This window comes from Nicotiana attenuata, chromosome 7 (assembly GCF_001879085.1).
Source record: "Nicotiana attenuata strain UT chromosome 7, NIATTr2, whole genome shotgun sequence".
NCBI classification, from domain to species: Eukaryota; Viridiplantae; Streptophyta; class Magnoliopsida; order Solanales; family Solanaceae; genus Nicotiana; species Nicotiana attenuata.
Window position 1 is genome coordinate 32,245,378 of NC_031995.1, and position 15,336 is coordinate 32,260,713.

At 39.7% G+C, this 15,336-nt stretch overlaps 2 protein-coding genes across 2 annotated transcripts; both read right to left on the reverse strand.

Annotated features, from left to right (window-relative positions):
• LOC109229939 (immune-associated nucleotide-binding protein 1-like) lies at positions 238-3,279 on the reverse strand. Its single transcript, XM_019395480.1, has 5 exons — positions 3,084-3,279; positions 2,064-2,273; positions 1,171-1,478; positions 782-946; positions 238-559 (listed from the first exon to the last, which is right to left on the reverse strand). The coding sequence occupies exons 1-5, from the start codon at positions 3,241-3,243 to the stop codon at positions 338-340; spliced, it is 1,065 nt and encodes a 354-aa protein (XP_019251025.1). The 5' UTR covers positions 3,244-3,279; the 3' UTR covers positions 238-337.
• LOC109228905 (FACT complex subunit SPT16-like) lies at positions 4,814-9,334 on the reverse strand. Its single transcript, XM_019394158.1, has 2 exons — positions 8,994-9,334; positions 4,814-8,403 (listed from the first exon to the last, which is right to left on the reverse strand). Exon 2 carries the CDS (start codon positions 8,374-8,376, stop codon positions 5,197-5,199), a length of 3,180 nt encoding a protein of 1,059 aa, XP_019249703.1. The 5' UTR covers positions 8,377-8,403; positions 8,994-9,334; the 3' UTR covers positions 4,814-5,196.

Here is a 15,336-nt window from a genome sequence, read left to right on the forward strand (position 1 = left end):
AAGCAAAAAATCAACAGAAAAACGCGTTCAAACGACCTCATAACTTGAAAGTTACTATCTTCACCAGACCCCCCTTGTGGGTTTCGTTGGATTTGCTGTTGCTATATTTAGAAAGCCTTCAGATCAGCATGAGAACTCTGATAACTTGATATAACAGACAGAAGCCGATAGCAAAATCAAAACCACAGTACCATAAACTTGGAAAGGTATCTTGTGAAAGCATAAAGTTTTCGACCACATTAGAGAAGAGGGGGTAGAAAAGAAGAACAGTAAAACATAACCATAAATCCTCAACTTAATCTGAGGTCTTTCTAATACGTATGCATCAATAGCTATATCATAAAATAAGACACATTCCAGGTAATCTCAGATTTGTTGCTTGAAGTTCCTCAGTCGCCCTTTGACGTTGTCTCCCAAAGCTAGCTCGCATCAGACGACTCATATCTTCCCGTTTCTTTTGAGCTACTTTTATACTTTCTTCTGCTTCAAGCCGAGCAGCACGCTCCTTTGCCACTTCTTCCTCAAGATGCTTAATATCCAGCCGGAGTTTAAAATCAACCTGTCAAATATATAAATGTAGCTGTTTGATTAGCCGTTTCTTCTCATGACTTTATCAAATCCACAAAAGTAATAATTAGAAAAACACTAGTAGATATTGAACCAACATTCCTTTTGAATAACATTCAGTTGATATCCAACCAACATTTGCGACTAGACAAGATAGTGATGAAAAGCAAAATGTGCAAGGAATACAATCAACTAGTAACAGTTAAATACGTACCTTTAAATCCTTGAACAAGTCGCTTGTGTATGGTTTTCCACCATTCTTTTCTACAACCAAATTCACATGCAAAAGAAGATTTCTCAATTGCTCAGCCATCTTCTTTGGATCCTTAGTCTTATTGTCAAAAAGCACTCGTCTTTCTCCACACATGCTGAGAGTTCCCTGTAATTGCATAATCCAATATAAGGGATCAGCCTTCACAGGCATGAGTATCCTAAAGAGTATATGGTAACTGATTAAGATGTTCTACTAGATATCGATCCTTCACACAAATTGTATACATAACAAGCCGATGCAAATAAATTTTATCAGTAGATAGCACTGTCAGCTTACTCCAAAAGCTAGCTAGGGTATGAAAACATCCGAGCATAAGAACTCCGTCTAACCTGTAAGGCTTCAGGGCAATGGCCTAAGTAGTCATCCAAAGTCTCATCATTTTCATCAAACTCATCTCCGCCAGTGAAGACCACAATCATGTAGTCACTAATTTTGCTCCCAAAGAGGTCCAGAAGGCTTTGAAAAGTAGCTTGTTCTTCTCTTGAAAACCGAGTTCTTATGGACAGAACTAGAAGTATAGCATGGACACCATCGTTGGCCAAATCGATGCATTTAACAAGTTCATTTAGAACATAATCAGGCCCACGGGATATATTAAACAGTCCTACAGTTTCCACAGCGTCAGCCATATCAGTAACTTAAACAAATCACACAACAAAACAAGATGCAGCAAGCATATGTTAATCGAGAATTTGATCTTACTATTTTTTATACATTATAACCATTTGCACATTTTGTACATAGTCCATACCGAACACAATGGGATCAACTGAACCGACAGGAGATGAGTTAATAAACTACGGTAGATCTTTGTATGATTATTTTTTTTCTATTCAAATTCTAACTGGACATAGGAGATCATTTCCTCCTTTAGATCTGCTTCTCACAGCAAGTACCAAATTGTTGTTTTACAGACAGGTGGAATTGTTTTTCTGCTCTAAGGTTCTTTTCACTACATAACAGTCTTTTGTAAATTTGATGTACCATAGAATACCACATGCCATTACACTAATCAATTAATAATAAACCAAGAATAATCTTAACAAATCACATAGACAAAAGCACGGTTAAGAATTCTTACTGAATATCATATACTTCTACTCTCTTACAAGATACTGTAAACATATAACTATGCTAATCAAGCTATTATAGTTAAAGAAGAAATTTGGCTACATATATACCTGGGGTATCGATCACTTTCAGCATGTTTCCATCATTTAATTTAGTCCAGTGAAGCTACAAGTAGTTGTAACACCAGAAGAGCAATGCATTGACCTGAATGCAGTTCTGCCAAGAATACTATTGCCCGTTGCACTTTTTCCATCACCTGTACGCCCAACAAGAAGTAGTGTCCGGTCTCCATCATCTGTAGTAATTTTCCGACCACTGTTCATTGCACTTCCACGCATCTTATCTTGTTGAATCGAAATACCTACACCAACAGGTCAGGATCAGAACAATTATATGAAACAGCAGAATCCATGAGCACTTCTCTGAAGAGGAAATGTAGAGTTATAACCATATTGGAAGGAAATAATTGAAACAAGTACGTAAAGATCTTCATGGGACCGTGGATGGAGTCTCAATACATCTTTTCTAAATTTTCTTATTACCACTGCACTCATGGAGATCTTTCTATTGATAAATTAAAGGCTACTATATGTGAAACTGAAACAAAAATTCATTTAAACATTTAAGAGACGATCAAGGTTGTTGTACAAATTCACTACAAGAAAATAGCGTATTACATAGTGATTTTTTTGGGAATTATAAAAGAAAATTCATAGGTAATTCAGTTACTTGCGGATTTTCCTTCGAAAGAAAATCCAATGGATAAACCTTCGTAGGTAATTATTACTCGCTGATTTTAGAAATCCCCAAGTAACTTACTTAGGAATTTTGAATCCGCATGTAAATTAGCTGGGGATTTTAGATCTGCACGTAAATTACTTGCAGATTTTTTGGTAAGAAATACCAAAAATCGCATGAAACTTCTGGTAAAAGTTAACCAAAGAAAGGAGTTTTCTTGCGGATTTTTCTAGAGAAATATCAGCAAGTAAATCACCATAAATTCCCAAATGAATTCTTTAGAAATTTTTAGACAAAATATTATATTGTCATAATATTTTTATTTTCAGAATTACTTTCTGAAATATTATATACTCCTACAAGATACTGTAAACATATAATTATGCTAATCAAACTAATTATAGTTAACGAAGAAATTTGGCTATATACATACCAGGGGTATCAATAACTTTCAGTATGTTTCTGTCGTCTAATTGAGTCCGCTGAAGCGGACAAGTAGTTGTAACACCAGACGAGCATTCCACTTTTTCCATCACCTGTACGACCAACAAGTAGTGTCCGATCTCCATTGTTTGTAGTAAATTCCTGATCATTGTTCATTGCACTTCCACCCATCTTATCTTGTTGAATCAAATTACCTACACCAACAGGTCGGGATCAGAATAATTATATGAAACAGCAGAGTCCGTGAGCACTTCTCTGTAGAGGAAATGTAGAATTATATCCATATTGGAAGGAAATAATTGAAACAAGCACGTAAAGAACTTCATGGGGCCGTATGGAGTCTCAATACATCTTTTCTAAAATCTTATTTTATGTCTTACGCTACATGCATTTTTTTTTTTTGCATGGCAAGTTTGGTGGTAAGTTGTAATTTCGTGTCTTCCTATGATATTTTGTAAATTGGTTCTTTTGTAGTATGATATTTGCAGCAGTCAGATTGATAAGGCTATGGGACACCTGAAACAAAAGCAAGATCCAGAAGTACAAAGCTAACATACAGGTACGATATCTTTTGACAACCCAATTTATCGTCAAATTTTACATACACTTGCGCAAGAATAAAATATTTTGCCTGCAACACGAAATTATATATAGTGTTTCTTGCAAGTGTTCTTTTTGTATTTTAGACATCTGAAATCCAAAATCATTGACCTAACTAATTTAGATTCGCGCCAAGTAGTGGGATAAAATGCTCTCCACTAAATGGTTCTATCATCACACCACATCTTTGGTAGTGTTTCATATGAGTGCGTTATTGGAACCGGAAAAGAGATGACTTAGCATACAAAGACATAGCATCATAGAAATAGCATCCAGCAACCATTCAGTGTTAACCAAACAGTAACATGACGAAAATAAAATTTTCCACATTCTATAGAAAAAACAAATTTGGATCATACACATGAAATAATCATGTTTAACACGCGAATGAAATGGGCATAATCAGTAACAAGGAGTAAAAAAACAAGAGTGAGACAGTAAGAAGAAAAAGAACAACTTTTTGCTGACCTTGACAAAGAGACAGCAGTTCGAAATACAGAGAGTAGGATCAACTGATGAGAATAAATAAGCCTTTCTTGAGAAAAGAGTGTTGTGGCTTTTCATTCTCCAATCCAACACATTCACTTACCATTTACGTGAACATCTTTCTACCTTGGGACAGTTAATAGTCGCACTTTGTAGCTGATGTTGGCGCTCTGAATTCTTTTGAATAATAACTTTTTGATTTAACACAAGACCCTTCTTCAATGTAGAATTGGTTGCATTCAAACCCGTGCTTTTGTGTTAGTATTTCATTTTCTTTAAATTTTTATAGGGTTGCGAGACTAATAGCCTCTGCATTTTTTTTCAAAGTTAAAGTGTTTGGTCAAGCTTTTGAAAAAAAAAAAATGCTTTTAAGTAAACGCGGAAACAGTTTTGGAAAAGCAGAAAAAAATTAACTTCTTCCCAAAAATACTTTTTTAAGAAGCACTTTTGAGAAAATACATTTTTCACCAAAATAAGCTGATTTTTCCAGCTTGGCCAAACATGCTATAATTAAGCATTCTCACTTTAACGCTCATCAGTCATCAGCTGACTGATGACACAAGGAGCATTTTACTCCCCAGATGACAATGGCGAAAAAGAATCCATCTGAAATTAGAACCTAAACAAAAACTCTTGAACAGAAAGGAACCATTTGCCATTGGCAATAAGATGAGATGTTTGCTCAGACACCCACCATATACCTCTAGACAACACATGCTATGCAGCTAAATGAGCGTAATCAGAATGTTGGACCAGCTGACAAGATCATGCTCCAAGCACCCAAAGTGGAGTGCGAAGAAACAATTTATAAGTACTTGCCATACACTAAGGCTACCAATATAATTTACATTGAAAAACTAAACCACCGTCCCTTGAAGGGAAAAAACAAATAAAGAAAAGGGAACAAAAAACCAACATTCTAAATAGATTCTACTCTAAATATGCTAAGATAATTGTTCTAAAACAAATCGCTTCAGCAATCTAAGGCTCCAAATTGGAACGCTCTTCCATCAAAACTACCTGAACTTCGTTCGCTTAGGAGCTGCAGAAGTTGGACCAGCTCGTGACTTCCCGAAGTTCTTCTTTCTCCTCCTCTCGTCCTCACTATCGGATTCATTCCCCTTCTCCCTATCTGCGTTGCTTGCCTCCTTCTCCAACTCCTCCCATGTTTTGCCTTTTTCATCCTCTGAGTCGTCCTCATCATCTTCTTCCTCTTCTTCCTCGGAATCTACCAGAGATTCACTATCAGAGTCATCGTCATCTGAATCTGACTCAGGTTCCGCATCTGAAGGTTCATAACCTTGATCTGATTCCTCTGAATACCCAGACTCTGAGTCAGAAGCATCTATATTTAAAAATTCCCAGCCACCTTCATCTATAAACTTTTGAGGGTCACTAGTTATGGTCTTCAATACTTCACGCCAATTCAGATTCATCTTGCTCTCATAATATTTGATGTCAGTTGTGTCAAGCCACTCCTTGATGCCATCAAGTGCAGAGGTCGGGATGGAATCTATGCGCATGACATCACGCTTGAAGTCCTTGAAGATAATTGCCATATCAAAATTCTTCTGCCCAAACCCAACTCTCTCCAAGTTCACAATCTCAATTTCACTAAGGGTTATCACAAGAAATGGGGTCTCTATCAGCTCAACCAAACAGCTTGAGGTTGGCACAATGAATGCTGATGATTTATAAGGGACTCCATGGAACCCAAGTTCTCTCAGAGGTTGATCAAACTCCAGGTCGAGTCCTTTAAACTGAGGCTGGCTCCACATATCATTCACCCGGTTCACAAAATTTTGGAAGTCCATGTTGATTTTGTTCTTTCGATCTCTTTCTCTCTGTTCTTCCTCAATCTCATCTGGGTCATAGGCAGACCGCTTTCCACCTCCAAGTGTTTGGACCACATCCATTACCTCAACATAGAACTGTACATCCTTGGTTTTCTTGTTTCCTACCATTATGTGGTTATGCAGATGAACGTGAAGAAGGGTAATCATTTCCTTCTCTGCTGGCTGAAAAAACGCATGCTTGATGTTGCCAAACATGATGTCAACACGCTCATCTGGTCTTGAGGTTGAGTACCGGAAACCATTGACATGAGCTTCCAATGTACCCGGAAGCTTTCTTGCACGACCACCAAAAGAGGGGCGAATCCATAAGTCAGACAGCCTAACTGGCTTGAATTTATTCCCTGCAAGTACAAGTTTTTCCTGAGTCACCAAAGTTGCCCTTTCGGCTCTCTCAGACTCCCTGGCCATAACATTCCGTCTTAGAGTTTTAATCAGCTGAACTACTTCACTTATGTGCCTTGGATCCTTAGAACGAAAAGAAACTTCCTTCAGGTAAATGGCACCCTGATTCTTCAAAGCATTTGCATCAACAGGTGTAAAAGGGGCACCAGGAACATTGAAAATGATACGGATGTAGCAGTTGCGGTTGGTATCCTGCTGGCTCGACACAGTCTTAACAGTAGCCACATGGAAAGGAACCATAGTACCATATATCGGTAGAAGAATGGCTTCATTCTTCTGGTCAACCTGAATAATCATCTCCCTAGGAGGTGGTAGGTCATTAATGCTCTTATAGGCAACAAGGTCAGTTGAGGCCCTAGCAGCACTCCTATTGTTCCCAGATAAAGCCCCTCCACCAGCAAGACGACGCGCAGTTTCTTCATTCTTCTGACGGGCAAGTTCTGCCTGGTGCTGCCTCCGGAGCTCTTCTTGGTTGTTTGATCTAAGTGTTGCCTTTGAATACAATGACTCCTTCCTATCTGACTCAGTTTTCACTTTAACCTCCTCCTCCTCTTCCTCCTCTTCATTGAATGAATAGGCTACATCCTTCAAGGCTTTGGAGCTCAGCTGAGTAACCACCTCACGGCCATCGTTTGTGACAATAACTGTATCTGCTAACAAAAGTGAAAAATTCCTACTCTTTTCTTTGCTGGTCTCAGTTTGCAAATTCTGGAAACCTAGTGACACATTGAAAACCATTCCCTCTCTCAGCACCTTATCATTCTTCGCATTAAGGATCAGCCCCAACTCCCGGAACTCGAGACCAATCCCAGTCCCAGCAGATTTTGTTAGGTTGTTAATCAATTCAGGAGCATCCCTCTCAACTACTGCAAGAGCTGCTTGATACACAGCACTAAGCTTGTTTCCCGCCTTCAATGCACCAATTGCTGCCTCATGAGCTTTAAGAAGAACCTCATAAGCCTTGGTCTGCTTCGAAGTTGAATCAATAAGAAAAGATCTGGCAACATTTGAACAGTAGCTGTTGTACCGTGATCCAACTGCACATATGATCACACTGGCAGAATCATAGTACAAATGGTCATCGTTGCTTGTAGCACTAGGTCTAAGATCGAAATTCCCACCACTCTGGAAGATTGGAGGGTAACATATGTCGACATTCTCAGCTTTCAGCTTCACCTTGATTTTAGTAGGTTCCAGAATAGCCTTTTCTGTGTCATCCATCAATAAGGAATGAGTTACTTTATCCTCCTCATCAATAATTTTTTCAAGCTTTGGAACAACATAGTTCTTCATTGCAGAAGCAGTCAAATATGCAGCTTTCTTCACGTTTATTATCTCACTCTGGTCCTTCACGGCAAAGAGGTTAGCCAGGCCATTTGTGATATCACTAAGAGGAAGGCCTGAATTTCTCATCTTATCGGTCCATATCTCCAAGAGTTTTCCTTCAGGCGCCTCTCTTGCAATATATCCAATAACTGAATCACGACCATCTGACTTTGACTGCATACAGATAGCCCGGAGCACATTTTCCATTTGAGCAGTCCCATCTTCACTTTTTCCCTTCACATGCATGACAACCTCCACATTCACAGCCTCTTTAGCAGCGGATTTCACAACATTGAGCAAAGATGCCTTCTTCTGGCTACACAAAAAATGTATCTCTTTATCTCCAAAAACCATTATTGTCTCAGGGAACTCATACCCTAGCAACCAAATATTGACAGCTGAGGATTTCAAGTATCTCAAGTCCTCCGAAGGTGGTGGTGTAGCTATAGCAAGTACATCAGAAGAACCCCAAAAGTCATCTTTATATTCGCGCCATTGTGAATATAGGGCCTTCAGTCGGCTACTGAAAGTATTCAAGTCAATTGTATAAGCATTTCCACCTGCCACACTCCCATTTGAAGGTGGTCCATTTCCATTTCTCTCTTCAACCATGGCTGCGTCAATAATTCCTTCACTAATCTAGACGAGAAAAGACAATCACATGCAGATTAGTAAACAACGAAGAAGCAACAAACCATACAACAACAACAACAACTAAGCCTCAGTCCCAAACAAGTTGGAATCGGCGATATGAATCCTCATTCCTTTCATTTAGCTCAACTCATATCATCATCAATATCAAAATAAATAAAAGAGCAAGTATGTCTTTTCAAAATCATAAGAAACCTAAGAAAAGGGAAATGACTTCGAACGGTTAACACCTTCACTGCAAAAATTTATGGTCCGGAAAAAATTAGGGCTTTTCGATATAACTGTGCAAACACCCAAATTAAAAACATGACACAAAACTTAGTAAGCACATTTCCATCAAATATACCTAGGGTGCAACAAAATTAGGGTTTCAAGAAAGCTAAGAATAACACAACAGCCTTCAAACCAAACTTAAAAAATCTAAAAATTTAAAACATTCCTCGGAGAAAAACAGAAGCCCCAAAAAGAGTACCATTCAATCATACACTTCGGTTCCAACTCCAAATTAGGGTTTCGGAAGTCGAAAGAATACAATAAAATTTACAAATTGTAGAAACAGAGGGAAAGAAAAAACTCACAAATTTAAGTCGGCCTCGTAAACTTTGGATCCAGGATCCAAGAATCCGCCAATTAGGTCTAAACTCCGATAAATTAGGTAAAATATAAGTTGTTTGCGGCGGCGCAAGAAGTCGGTTGAGGGTTTCAGATACTCTTTAACGTTAAATAAGCAGGAAAAATAGTGAATTATTGAAAAAAAAAATCAAATCAATAGCTGGAAAGTAAAGCAAAGAACGAAATGAGGGTTCACGAATGAAGAACGAAAGGCAAATGCGAAGGGAAGAAAGGCCGAACGAGAGAAGAAAAGAGAAGCTCTGGTTATATGGAGGGAGAAAAAATAACAGAGCGAATGATTTATTTGAAATTCGGCGAGTCTAGAAACTTCATTATTTTTATTGGAGAGCTAACATGAAATAAGGTTTGTAGTTCCATGGAATTACATAAAGGCCACCAACATTTCAACATAAAGTGACAGTTTCGTCCTTCATGATATTTCGGTCTGACGAAAATATCACTTTCATCCGGGTAAATCAAAGGCTCGATGAAATCTTAACAGGGGTGTTAACGTAATTATAAAACACTAAACGAGAAGGCTAATCTGGATTAAAAGGGTAATAAGGTACTTTTAGCTGTCTAGGAATGTGTTCTTTTTACTAACGGAGGCGTTAAAGAAGTGTGCTCTAGTTCCCTCCAAAATCCGCAAATGCTCTTTTCGGAAAAAGTATGAAACAATTATCGGCATATTTTATCTGACATAAATAGTTAAAATGGTTCCTTATACTAGGATTAGGGGTACCTTAACCCTTCTTTTAACACAATAAACATAAACGTCGTTTACGTTTTGTTAGGCCGATATTATTGAATTCTTTATAATTTTTCTTCAAATCTTGATTTTTACTTTATTTTGTTAGAAATTAATTTTATCATATTTTTAGGTGATGAAACATATTACATAATGTTTAGTGTTTGGTGAATAACAACATATAAGTATTTATATCCATTAATTTTTCTTTTTTTTTTTTTTGGTTCAACATTAATTTTCTTTTAGTAATGATTAGAGTATTGAATTATGTTTTAATTTATTAATAGCTTATTGGAAGCATATGATAATAGGCTAGCTTCATGTAGTTTGGCGATTATTTATGCCCTAACTTGACTATGCTTCACTGTTCTAGGATGGTTAAATGACGATTAATTGGCTCTAATAGTGAATTTCATGTTTTGCAGGAGCGAGTGGCGCTTACGAGGACTTAGGACAGTGTTTGAAGCTAAATTGTAGCAAGGGAAGCCCCTCGGAGCTGAGTACTGTGAAAGAAGAGAGCAAAGAAGAGCTAAAATGATGACCCAGTTTAGCGCGCCCACTAGCGCGACCACGCTAGCCCAGGAACTCGAGACAGAATACTATGCAATATACGCGGCCATTAGCGCGGGCACGAGCGCGGCCGCGCTAGTCCAGTTCGGATTACATAATTTCAGGGGTAAACTTGAAAGTTCGGGGGTAATTCCACTTAACCTATAAGAGGTCCAGCTCGCCCAAAGGGACATTATCAAGGTTTTTACAATTTAGTTAAAGGCAAGAAGAGGCAAGGAGGATAATTCGACATCGAGTTCTACCTTTCTTCCTTTTGTATTTATCATTTATGATGAATTTTGATGCTATGATGAACACGTTTATGAGTAGCTAATTATTTAGTCTAGGATTTTGATGGAACCTGTTGAAGGATGAACTTCGTGTTATGCTAATATAGTTTGCCAGTTTAATCTCTATTTGTTCAACTACGTTCTTGTTGTAGTTAATTGATAGGATCCTCAATCAGTTGTGCCTATTTAGTATGTATTACTCGGGAGAGAGTGAATATTTAGGTAATTGTTGAACAACACCACTCCCAAAGTATATGAGGGATCAATAACCGAGGGTTTAAAGGTGGGATTAAGGATAACGAAGCCTTGGGTGTGATCTAAAGTGAACTGTAATAAAAGCCAGCTAGCGTAACTCGGGAGAGTGCGTCTAGTAAATTATTGTAATTACTCGGGAGAGATTTACGGTAGTAAGAGTGCTCATGATCGATAGAGACGATTATTCAAATCTATATGAAACATAACAGGAAGGGATTCCATCAATAGGGAAAATCACAACCTTAGATCCTTCTCTTATTTGCTTACAACTCAATCATAGTTAGCTGTTAGTTTACTTAACGTTCTTCAGTTATAGTTAGTTAAAACGTCACCAATTGTTATTCAAAATATTTGGGAAGTTGACTACGAAGAATTTAGTGAGTCTAACAAAAGTAATTGGTAGGTTAATTCCCTGAGGATTCGACTCTGGGCTAAATACTCAGATTATATTTGAAACGGCTTGTCCTTTTTATAAGGCATAGTTGGGCGTGATCAAATTTTGGCGTCGTTGCCGGGGAATTAATGGTGTTATCAATTACAGTTGAAAGAAATACAAAAAATCTTAGTGTAGTCAGTTTTCTTTATTTTCAGTCTATACATTGAAATTTTAACGTTTGTTGACTTGGTTGCACAGGTGCATGCCTAGAAACTCATCGAGAACTGGTGAAGTATTGTTAGCATTATCAGATCCCGAGAAAGTATTCAAGGCCTTGAATCGGGCCAACCGGAAAAGCAAACAACAACAATCAACTGAACAACTCGAACCAGACATGGGGGATAACGTGGTAGATCCGGCTGCGCAGGTAGTGGCACCTCTTATGCCAGAGGCTCCTATATATGAGTGGGCGCAACCCACAACTGAGAATTTGGCCACAGCAATATTAGTCCCACAGATACAGGCCGAATCTTTTCAAATCACAAACGACATGCTGCACTTGTTGCAAAACAAGGGACTATTTTCGGGGTCATACATTGAAGATCCTCAGCAGCACTTGAAGAATTTCCTGTCAATTTGCAAAACTCAAAGGCAGCCCAATGTAACTCAGGAAGCAATAAAGTTGTTGTTGTTTCCATTCTCAGTGACAGGAGCTGCTCAGACTTGGCTAAACTCACTCCCCATTAACTCCATCACGACTTGGGAGGAGTTAGTCAAGCAATTTGTGAATAACTTTCATCCACCCAACAAGACTGCTCAGCAAATTGATGAAATTTTGAGCTTCAAACAGAAACCAATGGAGACACTGCAAGAAATATGGGAACGATTCAAAGGAATGTTGGTTATATGTCCGCACCATGGTATTCCAAAGCAGATGTTGGGGCAACGATTTTACATGGGTCTGACAGATGGTGTGAAAGCTAATGTTGATGCTTCAGCTGGCGGAGCATTCTTGAGCAAAACATGGAGAGAAAGCCAGGTCCTGCTTGACAAGACGGCACAGAATTCAGGGTGGACAACCAGAAATGCACCTATCACTCCAGTAGTTCACTCAATGCCCTTAGATCCATCCAATACTCTTGCTGAAAATATGGCCACAGTAATGACACAGATGAGTATACTCACCAAAAAGGTGGAAGAGTCAGGGCAGAAGCAACAGGTACACATTGTAGATACTACCAATTGGGGCTTATGCACATCTTGCATTAGTCAGCCAATTGGTAACCAATGGAATGCAGAAAGTGATCATCATCATTACCCTGAGGACATGAATTATGTGTCTAACTACGGGGGCCAGAGACAGGGTGGTCAGAATTGGGGCCAACAGAATCAGCCTTACAGGCCAGTCCAGCCACAGCTCAACAATGGAAATATGGGAGGTATGCTACCTCACAATAATATGGCGCCTTACCAAAGGCCACATGGATACAACAATCAAAATCAGCAACAGGGTTATCATCCTCCTCAGCAGGAGCATGATGGGAGACAGGAAGATGGGTTTGCTAGAGTCGAGGCAATGATGCAGCAGGTTATTGGGTCAAATGCAAAAATGAGTGAAAGGGTAGATGCACATGAGTCAACTATAAAGAATATTGAAGTGCAGATGGGCCAGATTTCGATGTCTTTGAATAATCGTCCTCATGGGACATTGCCTGCAGACACGCAGGTAAATCCAAAATATCAAGGCCCGAAGTAGCTGATGGCAGTGAGTCTACGAAATGGCAGAGACTTAGACTTGGAGCAAGAGAGGGCTCGAGAAAGCAGACAGGCTGAGACACTTGTACCAGTGCCCATTGAGCTAGATGATTCAACAAAACTGACAGAGGTGACAGTACAACCTGCCCAGGAAGAACCCAACACACAGATTGAGGCTGAAAAAGAAGCTGAGGCAGCCCAGGAACCGGTAGTTGAGGTGGTGTCTGACAAAGAGAAAACCCAAATCATTGGGAAGAAGAGACCTCCAGCACCATTCCCACAAAGGCTGGCCAAATACCAGAAAGAGGAACAATACAAGAAATTTTTGGAGATGCTGAAACAAATCCAGGTAAATATTCCATTGATTGATGCTTTGAAGGAGATGCCTGGTTATGCAAAAATGATGAAGGACTTGATGTCCCGAAAATTCGATTTCCAAGACTTGGCCACAGTGACTCTAACTCAGACTTGCAGTGCTGTGGTGACTAGACCAGTTGCTGAGAAGTTGTCTGACCCAGGGAGTTTCACAATTCCCTACACCATTGGTAACTTTGCTTTTGCCAAGGCACTTTGTGATTTGGGGGCTAGCATAAATCTTATGCCCCTGGCGATCTATAAGAGGTTGGGGATTGGAAGAGCTAGACCCACGTCTATGTTATTGCAGCTGGCTGACAGAACTGTGAAAAGACCCTCTGGTATCTTGGATGATGTGTTGATTCAGGTAGGGAAATTTGTGTTCCCTGCAAATTTTGTGATTCTAGATTGCAAGGTGGATGAAGAAATTCCCATAATTTTGGGAAGGCCATTCTTGGCCACAGGGAGAGCTCTCATTGATTGTGAAACTGGGGAGCTCAAGATGAGGTTGAACGATGAGGAGATAACATTCAATGTGCAGAAATCTATGAGGCGACCAAGTGAATTCCCCAATTGTTCTCTTATTGATGCCGTGGATGTAATCGTAGAAGCAGATGATGAGACGTTGACTATTGAGGACCCACTTGCTGCATGTCTGGTAAATTTAGATGAGGTGAATGAGGAAGAATTGGCAGAATGGGTGCTGGCTTTAGAGGGCAGAGGGTTTTGGGATAGAACACTTGAATTCGAGCCCCTGCACTTAGAAAACAGAGAAACTCCTCCAGCCAAGCCATCCATAGAAGAACCACCAAAGCTGGAGTTGAAGCCACTGCCCGCCCATCTCAGGTATGAGTTCCTAGGACCTAACTCCACATTACCTGTTATTATCTCATCTAGTTTGTTAGATGTGCAGGCACAACAGCTTTTGCAGGTACTCAAGGAGTGCAAGACTGCCATTGGATGGACCATGGCAGACATTAAGGGGATCAGCCCGGCATATTGCATGCATAAAATTCTGCTGGAAGAGGGGAACAAACCTTCCAGGGAGCACCAAAGAAGGTTGAACCCCAACATAAAGGAAGTGGTGAAGAAAGAGGTGATTAAGTGGTTGGATGCGGGAATCATTTTCCCCATTTCTGACAGCAACTGGGTTAGCCCGATGTAATGTGTTCCTAAGAAGGGTGGTATGACGGTGGTCAAAAATGATGACAATGAGCTGATCTCTACAAGAACCGTCATAGGCTGGAGAATTTGTATGGATTACAGAAAATTAAATCTGGCCACCCAGAAAGACCACTTCCCACTCCCCTTCGTTGATCAGATGCTTGATAGACTGGCAGGGAGGTCCCACTTCTATTTTCTGGATGGGTACTCGGGTACAATCAAATCTCCATTGCACCAGAGGACAGAGAGAAGACCTTCTTCACATGCCCATATGGAATTTATGCTTTTCGAAGGATGCCCTTTGGCCTATGCAATGCACCCGCCACATTCCAAAGGTGCATGATGGCTATATTCACTGACATGGTCGAAGACATAATGGAGGTGTTCATGGATGATTTCTCAGTGGTGGGAAACTCATTCGACGAGTGCCTTATAAATCTGACCCGAGTGTTGAAAAGATGTATTGAGACTAACCTGGTACTTAATTGGGAAAAGTACCATTTCATGGTACAAGAGGGCATAGTCTTGGGACACCGGGTATCAAGCAAGGGAATCGAGGTGGATCGTGCTAAAGTTGACGTGATAGCAAAGCTGCCACCCCCTACTTCAGTCAAGGCAATTAGGAGCTTCCTCGGGCATGCCGGTTTCTACCGGAGATTCATAAAAGACTTCACAAAAATTGCCAACCCTCTCTGTAAGTTGTTAGAAAAAGATCACCCTTTCTTGTTTTCTGATGATTGCAGGGTAGCATTCGAGGAGTTGAAAAAGAGGCTAGTCACTGCACCCATCATTGTTGCCCCCGATTGGGAGCAACCATT